The 22,953-nt window shown below is 36.4% G+C and overlaps 1 protein-coding gene across 2 annotated transcripts in view; it reads left to right on the forward strand.

Annotated features, from left to right (window-relative positions):
- PDE4B (phosphodiesterase 4B) overlaps window positions 1-22,953 on the forward strand; it is a 575,666-nt gene that overhangs the window by 192,220 nt on the left and 360,493 nt on the right. Inside the window, exon 1 of one of the 2 annotated variants that reach the window (XM_009210089.4) lies at window positions 18,863-19,957. The exons of the other annotated variant lie outside the window; for it this stretch is intronic. Within the exon in view, the coding sequence (XP_009208353.2) occupies window positions 19,722-19,957 (236 nt within the window). The 5' untranslated portion in view covers window positions 18,863-19,721. Of the gene's footprint in view, window positions 1-18,862; window positions 19,958-22,953 lie in introns of those variants that run through there. 2 annotated transcript variants of the gene reach the window in all.

Consider the following 22,953-nt stretch of genomic DNA (forward strand, 5'->3'; position numbering starts at 1 on the left):
GAACTGAATGTTAATAGCCAAGGCAATGGGGAAAATGTTTCCAGGGCATTTCAGAGACCTTCACTGCAGCTCCCATTACAGGCCCAGAGGTGTAGGAGGGAAAAATGGTTTTGTGGACCTGGCCCAAGGCCCCGCTGCTTTTTGTATCCTTGGAACAAGGCACCCTGCATGCCAGACACTCCAGCTCCAGGTGTGGCTAAAAAGAGCCAAGGTACAGCTCAGGTCATTGTTTCAGGGGGTGTAAGCCCCATGCCTTGGCGGCTTCCATCTGGTGTTGGACTTGCAGGTGCACAGAAGAGAAGAGTTGAGGATTGGAAACCTCCACCTAGATTTCAGAGGATGTATGAAAACACCTGAATGTCAATGTAGAAGTCTGCTGCACAGGTGGAGTCCTCCTGGAGAACCTCTACTAGGGCAGTGTGGAGGGGAACTGTGGGGTCGAAGCCCCCACACAGAGTCCCCACTGATACACTGCCTAGTGGAGCTGTGAGAAGAGGGCCACTGGCCTCCAGACCCCAGAATGGTAGATCCATCGACAGCTTGCACCATGTGACTGGAAAAGCCTCAGGTGCTCAATGCCAGCGTATGAAAGCAAATGTAGGGGCTGTACCTGGTAGAGCCACAGTGGCAGAGCTGCCCAAGGCCTTGGGAGCCCACCCCTTGAATCAGCATGCCCTGGATGTGAGACATGGAGTCTACGAATATTATTTTGCAGCTTTAAGATTTAATGACCACCCTGCTGGATTTCAGACGTGCACAGTGCCTGTAGTCCCTTTGGTTTGGCTGCTTTCTTCCTTTTGGAATGGAAGCATTTGCACAATTCCTGTACCTTCATTTTATTTTGGAAGCAACTAACTTGTGTTTGATTTTACAGGCTTATAGGCAGAAGGGACTTGGCTTGTCTCAGATTAGACTTTGGGCGTGGACTTTTGAGTTAATGCTGGAATGAGTTAAGACTCCATGGGACTGTTGGAAAGGCATGATTTGTTTTAAAATGTGAGAAGGTCATGAGATTTGGGAGGGTCCAGGGATGGAATGATATGGCTTGGATTTGTGTCCCCAACCAAATCTCATGTCAAATTGGAGATGGGGCCTGGTGGGAGGTGATTAGATTATGGGGTCCGATTTCCCCTTGGTGTTCTTGTGCTAGTGAGTGAATTCTCATAAGATCTGATGGTTTAAATGTGTATGGCACTTCCTGCTTCTCTCTCCCTGTCTCCTGCCCAGCTATGGTAAGATGTGCTTGCTTCCCATTTACCTTCCATCATGATTGCAAGTTTCCTGAGGCCTCTTAGCAATGCGTCTTGTACAGCCTGCAGAACTGTGAGTCAATTAAGCCTCTTTTCTTCATAAATTACTCAGTCTCAGGTAGTTCTTTATAGCAGTGTGAGAATGAACTAATAGAGTGTTTCAGGTAGTCACAGCCAACTAATTTGACTTGACACATGTGATAGCATCTAATTTTCATCCCATCATAAGCATTTCTGAGTTTGAGAAAGTTCACACTCACTATGTTAACTGAAGCTACCTTGTAACCTGTAAATCTATCTTTAGGAAACTTTATCTACTAGTTATAATTCTGGCTTTTTCTTCTGGTCTCATTATATGCTAAAATTCCTTGATTATCAACTCTGAAAACATGGCAGAATTCAGTGGTTCACAAATATTGGTGTGCATCAGATTCACCTGAAGACTTGTTAAGAGGTTTCTGCGTCCCACTCCCCAGAGTTTCTGATTCAGTAGGTGGCAATATTTTAAAACAGGTTTAGAAAGCTTTCAAGAGATATAAACTCAAGCGATGCTTTTGGTGCCGATCATGGAGCCACATTTGGAGAACTACTGACATAATGAAAAGAACGTAGACTTACAGAGAGAAAAGCATTAAGAGCATCATTACTAGATTCTTGAGCCTCAATTGTTCTCAATGAAGTTTTCCCATTAATAAAGCCTGTATCATGGAATTACTTGAAGCATTACCTGAGAAATATTTCAAGTATTTAGCAATAATGGCCCCTCAGTGAATGTTCATTCCCCTTTTTGCACTTGGTGCATGTTGTAATAAAAAAATCAGATCTAGCATTGTTCTATATACCATAGGGGAATGGAGATGGTGATGTATAGTTCTTGTTCTTTCTTCCATGAACTGTTGTTACATATTCTAATCTTCAGAAATTCGCTTTGTGTTATTCTATACAGCATACCATATTTGCTCTTTGCTCTGAAAAGCTTGCTTTAGGCCCTAAGGAAAAAGTTTTACTTTTTTACTTTGAGTGTGGAAAAGTGCCCAAATGGTAATCCAGCAGGTAACTGTGTATAAAAGCTGTGGAGCCACATTAGGCTTGGATTTCCCTCTTTACAGGTAATATTTTTAAATGAATGTGATAATACTTAGAGCACATTTTACATGTGCAAAGGAGTGTACTATTCAAATATTTGTGCCAGATTGTATTGTAAATGCAGAACCATTTAATTTTAATTTATTTTTAAATTAATTTATTTTTTTTTGAGATGGAATTTTGCTCTTGTTCCCCAGGCTGGAGTGCAATGGCACGATATCGGCTCACTGCAACCTCCACTTCCTGGGTTAAAGCGATTCTCCTGCCTCAGCCTCCAGAGTAATTGGGATTACAGGCACCCACCAGCACACCTGGATAATTTTTGTATTTTTAGTAGAGATGGGGTTTCACCATGTTCGTCAGGCTGGTCTTGAACTCCTGACCTCAGGTGATCCACCCACCTTGGCCTCCTAAAGTGCTGGGATTACTGGTGTGAGACACTGCTCTGGGTGCACTACCACTTAATTTTAAATTTTCATGTATTAATTCACATGAATTTCCCTAAAGAATACTTGGTCCGAACATTTACATCTATGGACAAGGCACTAAGAAACAGAAAACCTGAAGGAATTTCTCAAGGATGATGAAGAACCTGGCTTAGGTTTGATCTCAAAACACAGATTCCTGATAAATAATTCACTCGCTTAGGTCATTCTCCTCTATGATTGCTCTTCAATTTACCAGGGGTTTAATTTGTTTCCACAAGTATTTTCGCATTCAGATTCTTTATAGATTACTGTATTTTTGTGCTTAGTAATCGTAATAAAAATATCAAGAGTACTGTTTAGGAAATATAATGTTATCTATGGCAAAATTGTTCTTAATTATAATGTAGTGTTTTTGGACAGTATAAATGATAGCTTAGAATTGAAAAGAGAATTACTATGCTTACCATAAATCTCCTTGACAACAAGTTCAATGTTTTGAATAGTGAATCATTTAGAATTTTATGCAGATTTACAGGTCTCTCACCTTAGCATCTCATTCCTTTTTTATATATCTGGGATTTTAACAGGTATTCTTCAAAACCCCCATAATTATTACTGCTTTAACAAATATTTTTGGCCATCCAACTCATTTGTATTTGAAATGTTTGCTTAATTTTTACTATCATCATCACCACCATCATCCATCATCTTCATCTTTCTTCAGTATTTATTGAGCTTTGAAAAACTGTGAAAATCAACTTCAAAGAACATCTTGATTACTTTACTAAAATGAAGTTCCATATTGGAGCCCCCATTCCATAAAAAAAGATGTGATTCACATTCTGGGTCTTCTTTCTAAGGGATATATAACGTCAGTTAGGCAGTTACCATCCCCCAAGCTGCTTGCTTCTCATTTTGTAATGACAAGAAAGCTCTCTCAGCATATAGTATTCTGTACAGATTGCCTTCCTGCCTTTGGCAGAGCTCCTGTTTCTCCTGTGAATCATTCCTCGGTACACAGTGTTACCATTGTGTTATCTGAAAGAGCGAATCCTGCTGGGTGGTGGTGCAGCTACTCCATTGGGAAGGTCACAAGTTCATGTCTGCTTTGCCTTCTGTCTAGTGAAATGTGTTCCCACTAAGGAATAGAGAATTGCAATATTTTTCTGCTTATGGAAGGTCAGGCTTTCACTGGTACCCCAGCAGTGTTGGCTAAAAGGCCATCAACAGTGGCAAATTCAAGGCAAGGTTTAACCTTGCCTGTTGTCTATCATTCCACATGTTTTTTCACACCTCTTCTCAGTGGCTAAAAAAATGAATTTGCTTAAGGACTTGGTTGAAGTGACTGAGGATGAAGCAGACGGCTCTTAATGGGACCCTTGAGTGAAAGCTCTTGCAGTTTAACTAAGTGGCCTTTATTGATTAAGCAGGCATTTATTGAACATCAGCTCTGTGCCAGGCACTGCTTTAGGTGCTGGAGTCACCGAGGTAAATGAAACACTAAAGGTCTCTGTTGTTTCGGGGGTTTTATTCTAGTTGAGGTGTCAGGTAATAACAATGGTAGACAGTGAGTGACAGAAGCTGTTAGGAGATTAAAACTGAGGAAGGTAAGAGGAAGGGCAGGGCTGTTGTTTTACATCGGGTCATTAGGGACAGACTTTCTGAGAAGACATATGAACAGATACCTGAAGGAAATGAGGGAGGGAACCATAGAAAGATCTAGAGAAAGAGCTTTCCAGAAAGAGGTAAAAGCAAACAGATCCTGAGGAATGAGTGTGAGTCACCATGAGACAGGGGCCACATATGAATTCAACGTTTGTTTGAAATAAGAATATTTTGTTGATAATGACTATACACATCTATATAAAATACATTTGAAAATATGACATTAAGCACAAAAAGCCATCACCACTTTAAAAAATATGTGTATATAATGAAGGTATAAAATAATATTTTCTGTCATAAATTTTTCCACAGTAGAGCCATCACAGGGTTAAAACAATATGTTTTATACATAATGTACTGTAACTGCTTTTTTAACAACTGAAAATGTACAGAAAATGGTGTTTTGACTGTCTATCTTTAGTCTTCAGCTGTTGCTGTCACGATTCAGAAATTTGGATCTGTGCCTTAAGAAGCACATTTTCTTAGCTATAAAAAAATCTGATGGAATCTACAACTGTAATCATAGGCTGTGACTTTAGAATATAAATCACTTGTTATAAAAAGGGGGTGTTAGTGTTTCTTTTCTTTTCATTTGATTCTCATTTGTGTTCTCAATATGCTTTACTTTGAGTTTGTTCATATTTGGATGAAGATAAAATTTTCCTTGGCTTCGGTGTGTGGCAAGCAGTGCCCATTTATTTTAATAGATACTGTACCAACCAAATCCCAATATGTGTCAGGAAATCCAGAAAACTGAACCCAGAAATGATGCTAGACACAGATAGAAAGGAGGACTTCAACAATTCCTACATGTTACTTTGGTGATTGGTGTGAAGGGGTATGTTATAGTATCTTCTAAAAGCACAGTTACTTTCAGAAAAATTAGAAAAATTTAAAAAGATTTAAAAACACAATATCATTAAGAATTTGGTCTCTTGCCTCTAAATTTTCTAAATTACCAAAAATAAAATAGAATAAAGTTATTGGCTATAGATAATATAGCACAAATTTGATAGTTTTAAATCTCAGGCATGTAATATCAGTCCAGATTTCACACCAAAGCACTATCTGTAGCAGTAATAGCCATGAGAATTAAGTATCTGACCTGGGAGGCCCCAAAATATCAATCTCAGGTGTGTCATTAGATGGTAAAAAATCTGGAAATAGAATCCTAAGATTATATTTCTATCTATAATATTTATGGTAAAGAAAAGGAGGTACATAAGAAAAGTTTCTAGATTTTAACACACGAGAGACAAATAAATTCTTTTCAACATGAAAGACAAATAAATTTTGAGTTGCAAATGAATGAACATGCCAAGGTACATTAAACCAATATACTTTCTTCTAAAACTGGCTTAAGATTGATAAGAGTGCATTCAGGCAAAATTATTTTTTAAAATTACTCATTAATAAAAGTTTGTTAATTTTTGTTGCTTATTCAAATTGCTTTGTGTTGTCCTGAAATAAGAAATTATAGAGAAACAATTCTGGTTTCAAGATATAATATAATTGGATTTCATAGGTTTTTAATACAGTGTTTTATATTTATGTATATAGAAATATGGCATATTCATGAGTTTCTTTTTCTTTTTTTTTGCAATAAAGTATGGTGGATTAAAGCATAAGTTTTGAAGTCAGATGTCTTTGGGTTCCAATACTTACCAACTGGTTGACTTTGGGTAATTCATCTAATGTTTCTGTAATTCAATTTCTTTATCCGTAAAGTGTAGATTATATAGTTCAAAGGGGGTATTATAAGGTTAAATGTGATAATGTGATAATAATGTATATAAAATTAACTAGTACATAGCAAACTCTCAATAAAAAATGGTTATTATGTCTTAGTTCCAGTGGTTCTTTTTCTTTCTGTCTTCGCCCCTGAGAAAGGCCTGGAACTGATTCTTTTCTCATAGCCGTTAGAAAGAACCAACTCAGCTTCATTTTTGGACATCTAGCTCCCAGAGCTGTGAGACAATAAATTTCTGTTGATTAAGCCACCCAGTCTGTGGTAATACCAGGAAGTACTAAGGTAGTGCTGTAACAAATACTTTAAAATGTGGAAGTGGCTTTGGAATTTGGTTGGCAGAGACTGGAAGAGATTTGAGGTGCTTAGTAGGAAAGGTCTAGATTGCCTCCAGGAGACTATTGGTAGACTTATGAATGTTAAAGATGTTTCTGATGAAGTTTCGGACAGAAATAAGAACATCTTCTTGGAAACTGGAGGAACGGTAATCCTTATTACAAAATAGAAAAGAACGTGGTCTACTTGTGTTCTAGTTTCTTTGTGGAAAATAGAACTTATAGATGATGAACTTGGATATTTAGCTGAGGAGCTTTCTAAGCAAAGGGTCACAAGCACATCCTGGTTCTCCTTGCTGTTTATAGTAAACTGTGAAGGGAGAGATTAAATTGAAGAAGGAGTTGTTAAGCAAAAAATAACCAGAATGTGAAGACTGGAAAAATTCTCAGCCTATCTACATTGCAAAAAATGAGAAAACTTGTTCTGGAGAGAGCATCAAAAGTGTGACTGAGAGAGCATCAAAAGTGTCATCTCAGCAAAAGCCAGGAATAGATATGTGGTCATCCAGGAAAGATCTGTGAAAGACCCCCTTGTCTGGTGGCTTGGAACCCTATGAATTGCACAAGAGGCCAACAAGATTTTTGAGAGTTTTGTATCAGCAGAAACACTACAGACTCTGACTGAAGGTGACAGAACTGGGATGAAGTGAAGGAAAATGGTCAGACTTCTGGGATTCTACAAGCAGGAAATGGGTTGCTTGAACTATCTGGCTGGTTGATAATGCAGATAGTTTTTAAGAAAAGAGAAGAATGATCCGGAAGGTAGTTTAGAGGTCAGCAGAGCTGCTTCTGTCATCATTGGTCCAGAGAGCACAAGCCTGGCAACATTGGGGCCATTTCCTCATTGGCTCCAGAAAATAGGACCACCTCCTTGGTTTCAGAGGGCAAGTCTAGTCACTGATGCTCAGGTCCTAGAAAACTGGTTCCACCACATTTATGGGCCCAAAGGACAGAACACTGAGCCAAAGAGGTTTATTCTCAAGTCTCAATATCTATTGGAATTTTTCCTGCTAGGTTTTGGACCTATGATCTATTTCTTCCTTTTGGAATAGGAATGTTTGTCCTGTGCCTGTCCCACCATTGTATTTTCAAATCAGATAACTCATTGTCTAGATTTATAGGTTTCCAGATGGAGAAGAACTTTGCCTCAGGATGAATCATACTTCAAGTTTCACCCATAATCGTTTTGGATGATTTAAATGAGATTTGAGACTCAGAGTTGATGCTGGAACAGTTAAGACTTTTGGAGGTGTTGTGATGGAGCGAATGTATTTTGCATATGACAGACAAGGACATGAATTTTTGGGGTCAGAAGATGGATGTTTATGGATTTGTGTCCTCCCTAAATCATATGTTGAAATTCTAACCCCCAGTACCTCAGAAAGTGACCTCTTTTGGAGAAAAGATCTTTACAGAGATTATAAAGTTAAAATAAGGTCATTAAGGTGGGTTCTAATCCAATATGACTGGTATCTTTATTAAAAAGGGTAATTGTGACATTGAGACAGCATAAAGGGAAAGCCATGTGAAGAGTCATAGGGAGAAGGCAGCCGTCTACAAGCCAAGGAGAAAGGCCTGCAACAGATTCTTCCCTCACAACCCTCAGAGGAGCCGATTCTGCTGACACCTTGGTTTTGGAAGTCTAGCCTCCAGAACAGTGAGACAATGCATTTTTATTGTTTAAGTCACCCACTCATTTGCACTTTGTTATGGAAGCCCTAATAACGTAATATACTATTGTGTATGTCAGAAGTTCAGACTGTGTTATTAAAAAGCATCTAATCTATATTGTATAAGGATAGTTGAAGGTGTATAGTTATTTAGGATGGAAGAGAAAAGTACTACAAAATATATCTTTGCAGGGCTATATATGACCCAGGAATCCTACTCTTGGGTATTTACCATAGAGGAATGACATATTGTATTCACACAAAAACCTGTACACGGATGTTTACAGGAGCTCTATTTATAATTGAGCTCAAAACTAGAAACAGCCCAATTGTCCTTCAGTGGGTAAATGAATAAACAAACTGGTAGAGACTTAAAATGGAATGCCATTTGGCAATAAAAATGAATGAACTATTAATAAATATAACATCTTGGCTAAACTTCAAAGACATTGTGCTCAGTAAAAACTTGATCTCAACAGGTTAAACACTATATGATTCCATTTATATGATATGATTGAAAAGACAAATCAGTGATGGAGAGTAGATCACAGGTTGCCAGGGATTAGCGGTGGCAGGAAGGATGTAACTATAAAGGTGTAGCACAGAAAGTTTACTGAGGGTGACAGAACTATTCTATATCCTGAACCTGGTGGGAATTGCAAGAATATATATGTGTGTCAACTTTCATAGAACAGTATACCAAAAAAGGTGAATTTTATTTCATGATAAATTAAAAATTTTACTTTACAAAAGAGACGAAAATAGTAACAAGGGAAGCTTTCAAAAAATATATGTTCTTTTTCAAGAACAGCGTGACCAACATGGCGAAAACCCATCTCTACTAAAAATACAAAAATTAGCCAGGCGTGGTGGCGGGCGCACGTAGTCCCAGCTCTTCAGAAGGCTGAGGCAGGATAATTGCTTAAACCCGAGAGGTGGAGGTTGCAGTGAGCTGAGATGGTGCCACTGCACTTCCAGCCTGGGCGACAGAGTGAGATTCCATCTCAAAAATATATAATTTTATATATATATATATATATATGTATATATATAAAATCTTTAAATGTCTTTTCTAAAACTCTCAGCATACTTACATATCAAATGTCTCAAGCCTTTGATTTTACATATGTAATATTGCAGTGTTTTGATAATATGAAATATTTATATTGAAGTAAATTTGAGTTACTCTAAATTTAAATTTAAATTCTAGGATTTTATAGCAAGTCTTGACAAATAAAATTCTATTTTCTTGATTATAAACTAAGGAGCCATCATCATTAATGCTACTGATTTTTTTTTTTTTTTTTTTTTGAGATGGAGTCTTGCCCTGTTGCCCAGGCTGGAGTGCAGTGGCACGATCTCGGCTCACTGCAAGCCCCGCCTCCCGGGTTTAGGCCATTCTCCTGACTCAGCCTCTCGAGTAGCTGGGACTACAGGCACCCGCCACCACGCCCGGTTAATTTTTTGTGTATTTTTAGTAGAGACAGGGTTTCACCGTGTTAGCCAGGATGGTATCGATCTCCTGACCTCGTGATCCTCCTGCCTCGGCCTTCCAAAGTACTGGGATTACAGGCTTGAGCCACCACACCCGGCCACTGCTACTGAAATTTTTAAAAATTCCAATATGAACAGATTTAAAATAAACAGACTATGTAGTAAATAAATAAATCTTGAAATTAAGTGAGCTGATCTTGATCTAACCTACTATTTTTGAAGCATTGTCTACATAGATATGTATTACGTGCCCTTGTAAGGCTCATAGTAGTAAAATATTAATTTATGAAAATATTGTTTCTGTGAAATAGCTTGCAAATGTCCACTTAAACATGTAATGGATCTCTGCATATTGTTCTTTTTTTTAAGAGCAATGAAGTGGATCTGATTTAATATTAATGTATGCTATACTCTGTGATCTCTGTAGTATCACAGTTAACTGGACTTACGTAGGCAATTATTTACATTTAAAATTTTACAATATAGATTAATACTATATTTTTTTCTCATCTATTTCCGACGAGACTACTGACAAAGTAGGAAATAATGAAAAGAGAAAAGCTTATTTTAGAGAAAGAGGTTTTCCCAAATATAACTTTGTTTCCAATAGCTATGTCCCTAATATTTTATTCATTTGAAATCACCCTTTTAGACAATTTGCTGACAGGTTAATATTATCTTTGGGAACTGGAGTACCCTCTTTTAGTGTGGTTTTTGTAACACCTATCACGGGAATAGCTTCTGCTTGCATTTAGGTATCTGACTCATCCTTTCTAATATATCTTGATTTAATGATGACCTAGGGAAGAAAGAGAGGAACTCCCTTAGTATTTTTATTCTATGTAATCTGCCTTCTCAGAATGTGCCTCATGAAAGAAGCACCTAATTACTCTGCCAAAACCAGAAAGCACTGTGAGGAGAAAGCCTGGCAAGTTTTTCCTACCAGTCTGCCACCTAATGAATAGACATTGTAACACACTGGTATTCTGCTTTTGCACTGCAGCAAGAATGTGAATAATAATAATAATTATTATTATTAAAAGAACAAAGAAATGTTAGCTAAAATGGTAAACATAGATAAACTGCTGTGATTTAAGAAGTTTCCATTTGGAATCCTCTGTAAGCTCAAGTATAAAAAGGATATTGGCTGTAATCGCTTTCAAGACAGTAAGAAAAATCCAGGGCTAATAGCAGGGCATGATTTGAGGTGCCAAATTTATTTTCATTCACACATTTAACTGCTAAATATTAGTAAATCCGAACAGATAATGCCAGCTTCTGAAGATACAAAGGTGAATACAATAGTTTATGTCCTTGGAGAGCTCATAGATTAGGCCAGGAGACAAATGAAAAAAAGTACCATAACATATCACAAAATATTCTGAGAGAGACAGCCAATGCTGGTGGAGTACAGATGGATGAAACAGCTGACTCTTCCTATGGAAGTTGAGAAAAAATTTACTGAAGAGTTTTCCTTTGAATTTAGCCTTAATGGATGAGACATGACATGCTTGACAAAGATAATAGAGAAAGAACACTTCAGACAGTGAGAATTGCATAAAATAATACATATACAACATCTTGAAAATGCTATTCCTTAATGCCTATATAGCTCTTACTCTAATTTGAGAGAAATAGTTTATTCCATTTTGTTTGATGCCTCCTCCTTTGTCTTATTCTGCACCAAGGCAATCAGTTATTTATTCATTCAAAGAATATTTGTTTAAATACCTACTATGTAGCAAACAGAATTTGGGGAGCTGAGATTATAGGACTGAACAAAATCCTGTTCCTTATGAAACTTGAATTCCAGAAGGAGTAAACAGATGATAACAAAGTCATTAAGTAACATCGACTATGATAAACAAGTAATTAATATTATATGCTGACAAGTACTATGGAGGAAAATGAAGTAGAATAGGGGAGGTCAGTAGGTTTAAACAGGGTGATTATGGGGGACTTCATCAAGCAAGCGATATTTGGGCAAATGCTGAAGGAGATGAGGGAACAAACCATGCAGATATACTGGGAAAAAGGAAACTTGAGCAACATTTTCTATGAACAAAAAGGAGGCCAGTGTGGCTGAAGAAGAACTAGGGGGAGAGTTGAAGAAGATGAAAGAGAGGTACTGCAGTTGGGGATCGGGGAACCTCATGTAGGGACCTCAAGGCCATTGTGTAGACTTTACTTTTACTCTAGGTGATGAGGTGTCACTGGAGGGCTTTGAGTGGGCAATTCTTTCTTGAATGGGACCATCTCTAAGATACATGAAACTATACTCAAGCATCTAGGATACAAGCCTCCCACATAGGATTCAGGTGACATTATCAGGTAGTACAGGCTAAAACTGATCTTTCTGAAGCACCATTTTACTAAAGATGAGTAATTAAATAGCATCAAATGGATAAAAGTGAGGTATTCACATCGTCTTATAAAGATATCATGCTAGATAACTTCAGACTCAAGGATGTTGCATATATGTGAAGATGAACTTCTAGCAATATGACTGGATCACGCTGGGAGCATGAATTCCCTCTTCTGTCCCATAAGGTATCCTCTGTTTTAAAAAGCTTTGGTAGCATTGGTGTAGTATAATAAAATGGACACCATAGTTAGAGTGGAAAGACCTGGTTTTGAGTATTGGATCAACTGTTTAAAAACGATGCAATTTTATTTCTTGATTTTTTTTTTTTTTTTTTGAGATGGAGTCTTGCTGTTGTGTGCCTGGGCTGGAATGGAGTGCAATGGCATGATCTCAGCTCACCACAACCTCCGCCTCCTGGGTTCCAGCAATTCTCCTGCCTCAGCCTCCCAAGTAGCTGAGATTACAGGCATGCGCTGCCATGCCCAGCTAATTTTTGTATTTTTTAGTAGAGACGGGGTTTCACCATGTTGGCCAGGCTGGTCTCAAACTCCCGACCTCAGGTGATCTGCCCTCATCGACCTCCCAAAGTGCTGGAATTACAGGTGTGAGCCACCATGCCCGGCCTTGCATCTTGATATTCTTATCTGAAAATGGGTATAATAATGTACAAACAATGCACATTCAATCTACAAATATTTATTGACTGTCTACTCTGTGCCATAATCTATCTCGAATTCCAGAAATATAGTATTGAACAAGACTCAGCCCAGGCTGAAAGGATTTTATGTTTCAAACAGGGAATTTCAACAGTATTTGTCTGATATATTTATGAGGATCAAATAAAATAATACATTAGAAATGCTTACTGCCATATATAGCTCTCAGTAGAAATGCCAAAAAATGTAAGTTATATCTCTATAATTCTTTTAAAGAGTTGCCAGTTAATTTTATAAGATAGCTAGATAACCATTTCCATTCAGTTGAATATTACCTTCTTTTCAATCATGTTGGAATAATTCTCTAGCTTTGTTTTTAGAAACAAAATAGAAAAATTGAGAGAAGTTGCAATTTGGGGGTTGCTGTAGTTATATATAACAGTGTATTTACTGTTATATACTGTTGTATAATGGCATACACTGTTGGAAGAGGTATGGTTGTTCATTGGTGTTCTGTTACCTTGCCATTGACTGAAGGAAGGGATCTGGTATAGCTTTACTTGAATAGAGTCTAATAGTTGTGTGTTGTTTTAGAAAAAAGGAACCAGCTAGTGAAATAAATAAAGACGTGATCAATAATAATTCAACTTTGTTAATATTGATAGTCTTAAATCTGTTTCTCTTTTAAAGCTTTTTTATAAAAAGCTTCTGAATTGTCTTTTTAAAAAAAGCTTCTTAATTAATTGTCTTCTCAAATATTCAGCTTTGTATTTACAGTAAGTGGGAACCATGTTATTTTGAGTGCCATGTTGTGCTATGTATAATATTACTGTATACAAACTGCAGTTTTGTGCATTTAAAATACATTTGTTTTATTTTTAAATTTATTTTACTTTTTAAGGATTTCCTCATTTTTTATTATACTTTAAGTTCTAGGGTACATGTGCACAACATGCAGTTATGTTACATATGTACACATGTGCCATGTTGGTGTGCTGCACCTATTAACTTGTCATTTACATTAGGTATATCTCCTAAAGCTATCTCTCCCCCCTCCCCCCACTCCATGACAGGCTTTGGCGTGTGATGTTCCCCTTCCTGTGTCCAAGTGTTCTCATTGTTCAGTTCCCACCTATGAGTGAGAACATGCGGTGTTTGGTTTTTTTGTCCTCGGGATAGTTTGCTGAGAATGATGATTTCCAGTTTCATCCATGTCTCTACAAAGGACATGAACTCATCCTTTTTTATGGCTGCATAGTATTCCATGGTGTGTATGTGCCACATTTTCTTAATCCAGTCTATCATCAATGGACATTTGGGTTGGTTCCAAGTCTTTGCTACTGTGAACAGTACCACAATAAACATATGTGTGCATGTGTCTTTATAGCCGCATGATTTATAATCCTTTGAGTATATACCCAGTAATGGGATGGCTGGGTCAAATGGTATTTCTAGTTCTAGATCTTTGAGGAATTGTCACACTGTCTTCCACAATGGTTGAACTAGTTTACAGTCCCACCAACAGTGTAAAAGTGTTCTTATTTCTCCACATTCTCTCCAGCACCTGTTATTTCCTGACTTTTTAATGATGGCCATTCTGACTGGTATGAGATGGTATCTCATTGTGGTTTTGATTTGCATTTCTCTGATGGCCAGTGATGATGAGCATTTTTTCATGTGTTTGTTGGCTGCATAAATGTCTTCTTTTGAGAAGTGTCTGTTCATATCCTTCATACACTTTTTGATGGGGTTGTTTGTTTTTCTTGTAAATTTGTTTGAGTTCTTTGTAGATTCTGGATGTTAGCCCTTTGTCGGATGAGTAGATTGCAAAATTTTTCTCCCATTCTGTAGGTTGCCTGTTCACTCTGATGGTAGTTTCTTTTGATGTGCAGAAGCTCTTTAGTTTAATTAGATCCCATTAGTCAATTTTGGCTTTTGATGCCATTGCTTTTGGTGTTTTAGACATGAAGTCCTTGCCCATGCCTGTGTCCTGAATGATATTGCCTAGATTTTCTTCTAGGGCTTTTATGGTTTTAAGTCTAACATTTAAGTCTTTAATCCATCTTGAATTAATTTTTGTGTAAGGTGTAAGGAAGGGATCCAGTTTCAGCTTTCTACATATGGCTAGCCATCTTTCCCAGCACCATTTATTAAATAGGGAATCCTTTCCCCATTGCTTGTTTTTGTCAGGTTTGTCAAAGATCAGATGGTTGTAGATATGTGGTATTATTTCTGAGGGCTCTGTTCAGTTCCATTGGTCTATATCTCTGTTTTGGTATCAGTACCATGCTGTTTTGGTTACTGTAGCCTTGTAGTATAGTGTGAAGTCAGGTAACATGATGGCTCCATCTTTGTTCTTTTGGTTTAGGATTGACTTGGCAATGTGGGTCTTTTTTGGTTCCATATGAGCTTTAAAGTAGTTTTTCCAATTCTGTGAAGAAAGTCATTGGTAGCTTGATGGTGATGGCATCTATAAATTACCTTGGGCGGTATGGCCATTTTCATATTGATTCTTCCTATCCATGAGCATGAAATGTTCTTCCATTTGTTTGTGTCCTCTTTTATTTTGTTGAGCAGTGGTTTGTAGTTCTCCTTGAAGAGGTCCTTCACATCCCTTGTAAGTTGGATTTCTAGGTATTTTATTCTCTTTGAAGCAGTTGTGAATGTGACTTCACTCATGATTTTGCTCTCTGTGATTGGTGTAAAAGAATGCTTGTGATTTTTGCACATTGATTTTGTATCCTGAGACTTTGCTGAAGTTGCTTATCAGCTTGAGATTTGGGGCTGAGATGATGGGGTTTTCTAAATATACAATGATGTCATCTGCAAACAGGGACCATTTGTCTTCCTGTTTTCCTAATTGAATACCCTTTATTTCTTTCTCCTGCCTGATTGCCCTGGCCAGATAATGGTTGAAAAGTGGTCACTCATAGCAAATTTATTTCGGGTCAACTTTTAAACTTTGAAGGATATTGAGTATAAAAATAATGTAATTATTTTCATCCAAAATAATTGTATTGCAAGCATTTTGAGTTTTCAAAACATTTTAAAACAAAGCCATCATAGTGTCACTATAAATTTATAATACTTTTGACTGTAATTAATTGACCTTTCTTTTCAATTCAATGAAAATCAAAATGTTTCAATTTTTTCCACAATGTTTATAATAATAAGTAATATATTATTTAATTGTTATTGACTATATAACTATATTCAAATCCTTTAATCATATTTATTATGATAAATTATTGATTCTTATTGCTTTGACAGGATGTGGATATCAGAAATTTCATCATTTGAAACTGAGACAGAGTGGGCACGGTGGCTCACGCCTGTATTCTCAGTAATTTGGGAGGCTGAGGCAGGTGGATTACTTGAGGCCAGGAGTTTGAGACCAGCCTGGCCAACATCGTGAAACCTGTCGCTACTAAGAATACAAAAAATTAGCCAGGCATCGTGGCGGGCGCCTGTAATCTCGGCTACTCGGGAGGTAGGAGAATTGCTTGAACCCGGAGGCAGAGGTTGCAGTGAGCCTAGACAGAGCCAATGCACTCCAGCCTGGGTGACACAGCAAGACTCTGTCTAAAAAATAAATAAAATAAAATAAAATAAAATGTTATTGAGTTATAAAAAAATAAATAAACCTGAGACGTACCTTTAATTGGAATTCTCAAATAATTCCCAAGTATCTGTACATTGATAAATTAATTGGGAATTACTCATTTCTCCTTCTGAGGTGCCAAGGGCTAAGGGTTATACATGAACAGGAAGGTTTTCAGTTTATTCATTAGTTTCTTCCTAGGCACTTGACAGGGCACATAGACTCTATTTGCTTTTTCTCCTGTTCTCCTGGCTGTCTCTCTCAAATAGTATTCTTTGCTGAAATGTAGCATAGGATTTGTTTTAACTGTACTTATATTTACTTTTTCTTAGATAGCATTGCCTATTTCCTACCTTGTAGACTCATCTTTGTTTTCAACATTTGGCAAAGCGTCTCCTTTTTTTTTTTTTTTTTGGCAGTTTTGCTCTAAAAACAAACTTTCATGCATTTGCCTTAAACTTTTTTTTTTTTCAGAAATAAGTAATTCAGACTTTCAAAAAGTCCGATTATCTTTTAAGTTTCATATTTCAATTGGCTCTCTTTGGTATTCCTTTTTTTTTTTTTCTAGAGTAGGTAGAATTAACAGACTTTGCATATTTTTGTGAACTTCACTTCTTACGATGATTCTCAAAATTTCTTTATTTGGGAACTTGGCTGTCATAATAGCTAAAGTGAAAAAAGTAATGTAGAATGCCACACAATGGCACATAATTTGGCAATAAGAAATGGAAAGTAATTATAATTGCACTATTCTACTGCTTTAGGTAAGTTTATGTCAACATTTCTTTATCTAAATAAACAACAGTTCACATACGGCTATATCTAGGTTGTGAAATTTGTTGTAATATTTTTAGAAAGAAATTCCTAAAATTCTTACTATATTTTAGCAGTTTTGAAAAGTAAATCTGAGAAGTATCTTTTTGTAACTTCAAATTGCTATTTTACTTTTTGCTAATAAATCACTATGAATAATGGAAAAATCACAGATTTTCATGTCCCAGTTTTAAATCATATTATTGCTGGAGGAAAGTCCCAGCTTTGTTTTCATAATTCAGCAAATATTAGGTAGCTTATAGCCATATTTTCTCCTGTGACATTACTAATAGTTTGTCTTCTCAAATAGGGCAGTTAAAATATCTTTAGATATTAAAAAATGCATTAGAGCCAACTTGAAGAAAATTACAATTTTGTAATTGAGTTAAAGATCATTCCATTGGGAATTTAAAAACCTGGGTTTTAGTTTTAGCTCTAGTATCAGCAGCTAATACGACTTTAGGCAAGTTGCTTAAATTCTCTAGCTCTGTTACCTTGTCATTGGAATGAGGAGCTGAACAAGGTGATTACTAGGATTCAGTGCAAGTCTAAAATTCCATGACTTTGTTTTTGTTCATAATATATTTTAGTTAATTATTGAAATGTTGTTGTGCTTTCCAGAGGAGTACCTGTAAACTAGTAATTTAAACCCTTCCTATTGTGTTTGAACCACTTTCCCAAGGGCTGGCATGGGTCTTACTTGTTCCTACACGTAGGAGTTAGTCTGCTCTTATTTAGCCCTTTAGATATTTAGCACATTTTAGCCAGAATATCTGACACAGATTAATGATTTTTTTTTTTTTTTTGAGACAAAGACTCACTCTGTCACCAAGGCTGGAGTGCAGTGGCATGATCTTGGCTCACTGCAACCTCCGCCTGCTTGGTTCAAGTGATTCTTGTGCCTCATCCTCCTGAGTAACTAAGATTACAGGTGTGTGCCATCGCACCCAGCTAATTTTTGTATTTTTTTTTTTAGGAGAGACAGGGTTTCACCATGTTGGCCAGACTAGTCTCAAACTCCTGGCCTCAACTGATCCACCTGCCGTGGCCTCCCAAAGTGTTGGGATTACAGGCATGAGCCACTGCACTCAGCCCAAATGATTTTATAAGGGTAGAAGTCTTCACATCGTAGTGGGAGAATTCAATGTCTCCCTTTTTCACTGAAGTCTCACCGGGAATCATGTCTTTTCTGTCACTCTTGCTGATGAGCCCTAGTTCTGCTTTGTCAAACTTATTTGAGATCAAGCTGGCCCTTGTGACAATCATTGCCGGTATAGACTTTTCATAACCTCAAGAAACTTCAAGCACCACTATTTCCTTTCTACTTCCCCATGTGCCTTTTAAAGTATAGAAGCTGTATTCCAATATGTATCTAGATGTCAGGTTACAGTGATCTACTTTTGGACTTGAGGCATTTTTTGGACTCCTCTGCCCATAAGTCTCACTTGCATTCTTTGTGAACAAAGAGCACACGCACTCTCAAATGTATATGCCCACATGCAAGCATACAGTATCTTGTACACCTCCCTGCACACACACAAACACAAGCATAGTGCTTGACTTTGGACTCTGCGCTTTAACTGAGAGTGTTCATTTTTCCTGGTTGTTACCTTCATTCCAGTTTTGTGAGCTTTGCTGTCAAAGTGTCTGTTCATCTAACATAGAGTGGCTGCTGTTGGCAACCCATGAACAATGAGCTTAAACAGAAGAATGGGGGTAATGTTTATTGTAATAAATATTGGACATTAAATTCCTTGGGGGAATGAACCAAATCCAATGTTTTCCTGTTCACTGACATTTTTTATATTGATGCTGTTTTGGATCTTCTGGAGAAGGGAGGGAAAAAAAAAACTTCAGCAAATCAGCTCTTTCATTCAAAGATGGAATTCAGAAGGCTATTTTAGCTAGCTTTTTTTGACAATTCCGGATTTAATCAGTTTTTACTGTGATGAAGACAGTTAGCCTCACAAATTTTGTGGAAATCTAAAGCGATGAAGGGTGTTGTTAAGGGGGAAACAGAGTGCAATTGTTTAAATAATCCTGAGCCAATAGCGTTTAGTAGGTGGAGTTACTGTTGTGTGCATTACAGAGCAAGATAATTCTGAATGAAGACTTTAAACATTACACATGCTGGACGGATTCTGGGTCTGCTCTTTGTGCAAACAAAACAAGTGACTAGGTTTTGCTTACTATCCATTAGTGAATGCAGCTTGTTTGATAAGATATTTTTTTAAAAAAAATACATGTAAAGGATTTATCAAAAGCCCTTATGAATATTTCATGAGTTGATATATTCAGCTGAATGAATTCAGTGAGTGTCAGTGTGTAGCTTGCAGACAAACCTCATCCACAAGGAGGCTACTGACATTGGAAGCACTTTGGCGCATTTTCAGAGGCAAAGCCAGCCTGATAAAGCTCCTTGTGACAGCCTGACTTGCTATTCTTCGAGTATGCTGCTCTTGCTCTAAGACGCTCATACATTGGAGTCACAGCTTCGTAAATTAAACTGGAAATAGTTTGCAGACTTACCAGTCTTCTAACCTGCAGCAGTATCTCTGCTATGTTTGAGATTTTTGTTTTGGATGGTGAAAGCTAGCACTCCTTACAAGACATGACAGCAAAAGATTCTTCAAAGGAACTTACTGCTTCTGAACCTGAGGTTTGCATAAAGACTTTCAAGGAGCAAATGCATTTAGAACTTGAGCTTCCGAGATTGCCAGGAAACAGACCTACATCTCCTAAAATTTCTCCACGCAGTTCACCAAGGAACTCACCATGCTTTTTCAGAAAGTTGCTGGTGAATAAAAGCATTCGGCAGCGTCGTCGCTTCACTGTGGCTCATACATGGTAAGATGAGACTTGGAGGTATCTACAGTGCTTTTCAGATTCTTGCATTAGCACCAGTGATTAGCAGTGTAGAAAATGGAATATTTGAGTTTTGTTCCTAATACATACCACAAGTGTGAAATGAATGGAGACCAGGTTAGCTGAAGAATACATAAATGCAGTGTGTGCTAAATTGTCATTGTGCTACTAGCTATTTCCAGATAAAATATGCTTTTAACTGCAGAGTCTTTAAAATTACTGCTTATCAGAATACATAGCTAATTCTAGGTAAGTCGAGTAATAAATGAATTTTTAAAGTCAGTTTTTTTGCCTCATATCTGTTGAGGTGGTAGGTGACTTTTTTTGTTCTGTGATTGTTAGTGATTTTAAAAAATATTTTGGGACATGAATAAGTGTTTTAATCTTAGTTCTCACTTATTTTTAAGATAATGTATAAAGTCTAACTTAATTTGTTGTACCACCATGTTTATAGCGTATAAACCAGTGAGTTTTTTATTTATTGACTTATCTTTACATTACTTAAGGAAAGGGAAAACTAAGTCCTCACTTCTGAAATTGCTTGATTAGTTACTTTAATATATGATTCCAAAATGCTGTTATTTTTAAGAGCCTCTTTTAAAAAAAAAATAGAACTTAAAATTTATAGATGTTTTTGGAATACCCAGCAAATAAATTCAAGAACCTTCTGTAAAACTTGCTCTAAGCCTGCCACCTTTAATACATATGTTTACAAGGTATGTAAATATAGTAGGGTAATGTCCTTAAACAGTATAATGATGAAATGTAAGGATAAAACACAATGAAATTAGATCACTTTTACTGTAAGAGCCAGGCCACTTCAGATTTCTTTGGAGGATATATTTTCTTTCAGATTAACGTACCTTTAAAAATTAAGTAGCTGTACCTTGGTTTTTTCTAGCAGAGACCATAGCAATAAAGGGAGCATGTACATCTTAAAGGCAATTCTAACACAGTGATTTTGTGACTACATGCTGGATTGCCAATCAACATTATAAATTGAGGAGATCTGATTTTTAAAAATTAATACTCACTTGAATTATTTTCTACTTATCTAAAATGCTTGCCTGCTTAATCTACTGTATAATGCATTGGCAAATTAAAGTTATGCCTAGAAAGATATAGCTTGCCTTTGATAGATACCACATGTTTAGCCAACACATAGTTTGCCTGGAATATATGTTGTGCTTGTTCTTGCTTTATGACAATGGACTGTCCATATAATGGCTTTATTGCAGAATTTCTTTGGTCGTCTTCTTGATGTATTAAATCATGTTGTTTAATTGTAATCTCTTATTTGCAAAATACACGTGGTTAGTCTTTCAAAGCCTACCAATGATGGTAGCATTTGTAGAAAGGCAAGGTTTATGTATAAGGATGTACTGACTTGAAGAAGTCCTCTCTTTTGTGCTTTATCCCACCCCAACATGTATGTATTTTCTTATAGTTTGCTAAGTAGTATAACTAAATAGGGAAGGTATATAAACATATGCTTAATTAGTTATGAAAATAATATATATAGAAAATACATAATAGATGCACATCTTTTCTTACTTGAGTTAATATTAAGTCACTATTTTAACCAAAAGGATATTTAATTTTAGATAGCTAATTTTTAGATAACGATATGTCTTCTTAAACCCTCAGTAATATTTTTCTTAATGTAGAGTTTTGGTTCTGAACACAATAGTGTGACCTTTCTTTTTCTTATAATAGATTTTTGATGTGCTAAGAACATAGAGCTATAAATACTGGAGTTTTTTACTTTTCCAAAAACCGCAATTTTAAAATGATTAAAGAGCTAGTTTTACTCATGCATTATACAAATTTTCTTGCAGCAAGTTGCAAAAGGAACAATTAAATGGTATCTGAAGTTACCTATGCTAATAAGATGATATTCTTTTAGTTGAGTTAAAACAAAATTTTACAATTGCCAAAAAAGAAAACATAGGACTTTGATATAATGCTGTATAATATAGGTTAAAATAATTCATTAATCATTAAACTTGTAAAATAACTTTAGTTATGACTATGATTCATTTTCACCCTTTTTACTTTCAACTCACACATTCCCCTTCTGATGTTTCTTAGTAAAACTGTTTCACAGTTTGTTTTCAGCTCATGACTAAGTCTTTATTTATATTTATTTCTATTGTTTTATCTGAATATACTTAACATTTTTCAAATTTATTTTCATACAACATGCAATGAAAATCTCTTTCTGGAAAATAGACATATATCTTACATATTTTCATGACTTTTTCAAATCTTAAAAATTTTGCCTTTCCCAGGGGAACCCCAATAAAGGCTCTGGCCGAAAGCTTCATGCTTTCCCCTTGCTTCACTTTTTTGTCTCTTGAGCTCCCTAATGTCTTTCCAATGAATATGCGTGGCTCTGTATGGGCTGCCATATCTCCTGTCTCTAAGAATTGTGAGTATAATAAACTTTTCTTTCTTGAATTTCCAAGAAATTTCGTGTGCTTTTTTTACATTAGATGAAATGGTTACATGAGGAAATAAGAGCATAAGTACTTTACTTTTGCCTCTGTCATAGTGAAATGTAACCAGCCTTTCACGATCAACGATTGGTATTTTCCAAACCACGCACTTAAGTTAGAAATTCCAAGATATGCACTTAGAAGTCTCTAAAAACATGTTATTACTTTACAGTAGACAGTAGGCTTCTTTTAAGAAGACTGGATTGTTTTGATTCCAGCGTTGAAATTAAAGTAATTTTCATGATGAAGCTAAACAATGCAGAGGATGCAGTTTATATGCAAACCCACTAAACAGTTTTTATTTGTAGATTTCATATTTCAGTCAGATGGATGTGTAGTTCTGGCTTTAAAAACCCAAGTTATGAACTGTGGACTAATGGCAGAAGATTTAAGAAATATTTATGAAATTCTGACTCTGGGCTATTTAAAAATATCTGAGGAAATGTGGATATTCAATGTGTTGTCACCAATCAGAGTATT

Source organism: Papio anubis, chromosome 1 (assembly GCF_008728515.1).
Source record: "Papio anubis isolate 15944 chromosome 1, Panubis1.0, whole genome shotgun sequence".
Taxonomy (NCBI): Eukaryota; Metazoa; Chordata; class Mammalia; order Primates; family Cercopithecidae; genus Papio; species Papio anubis.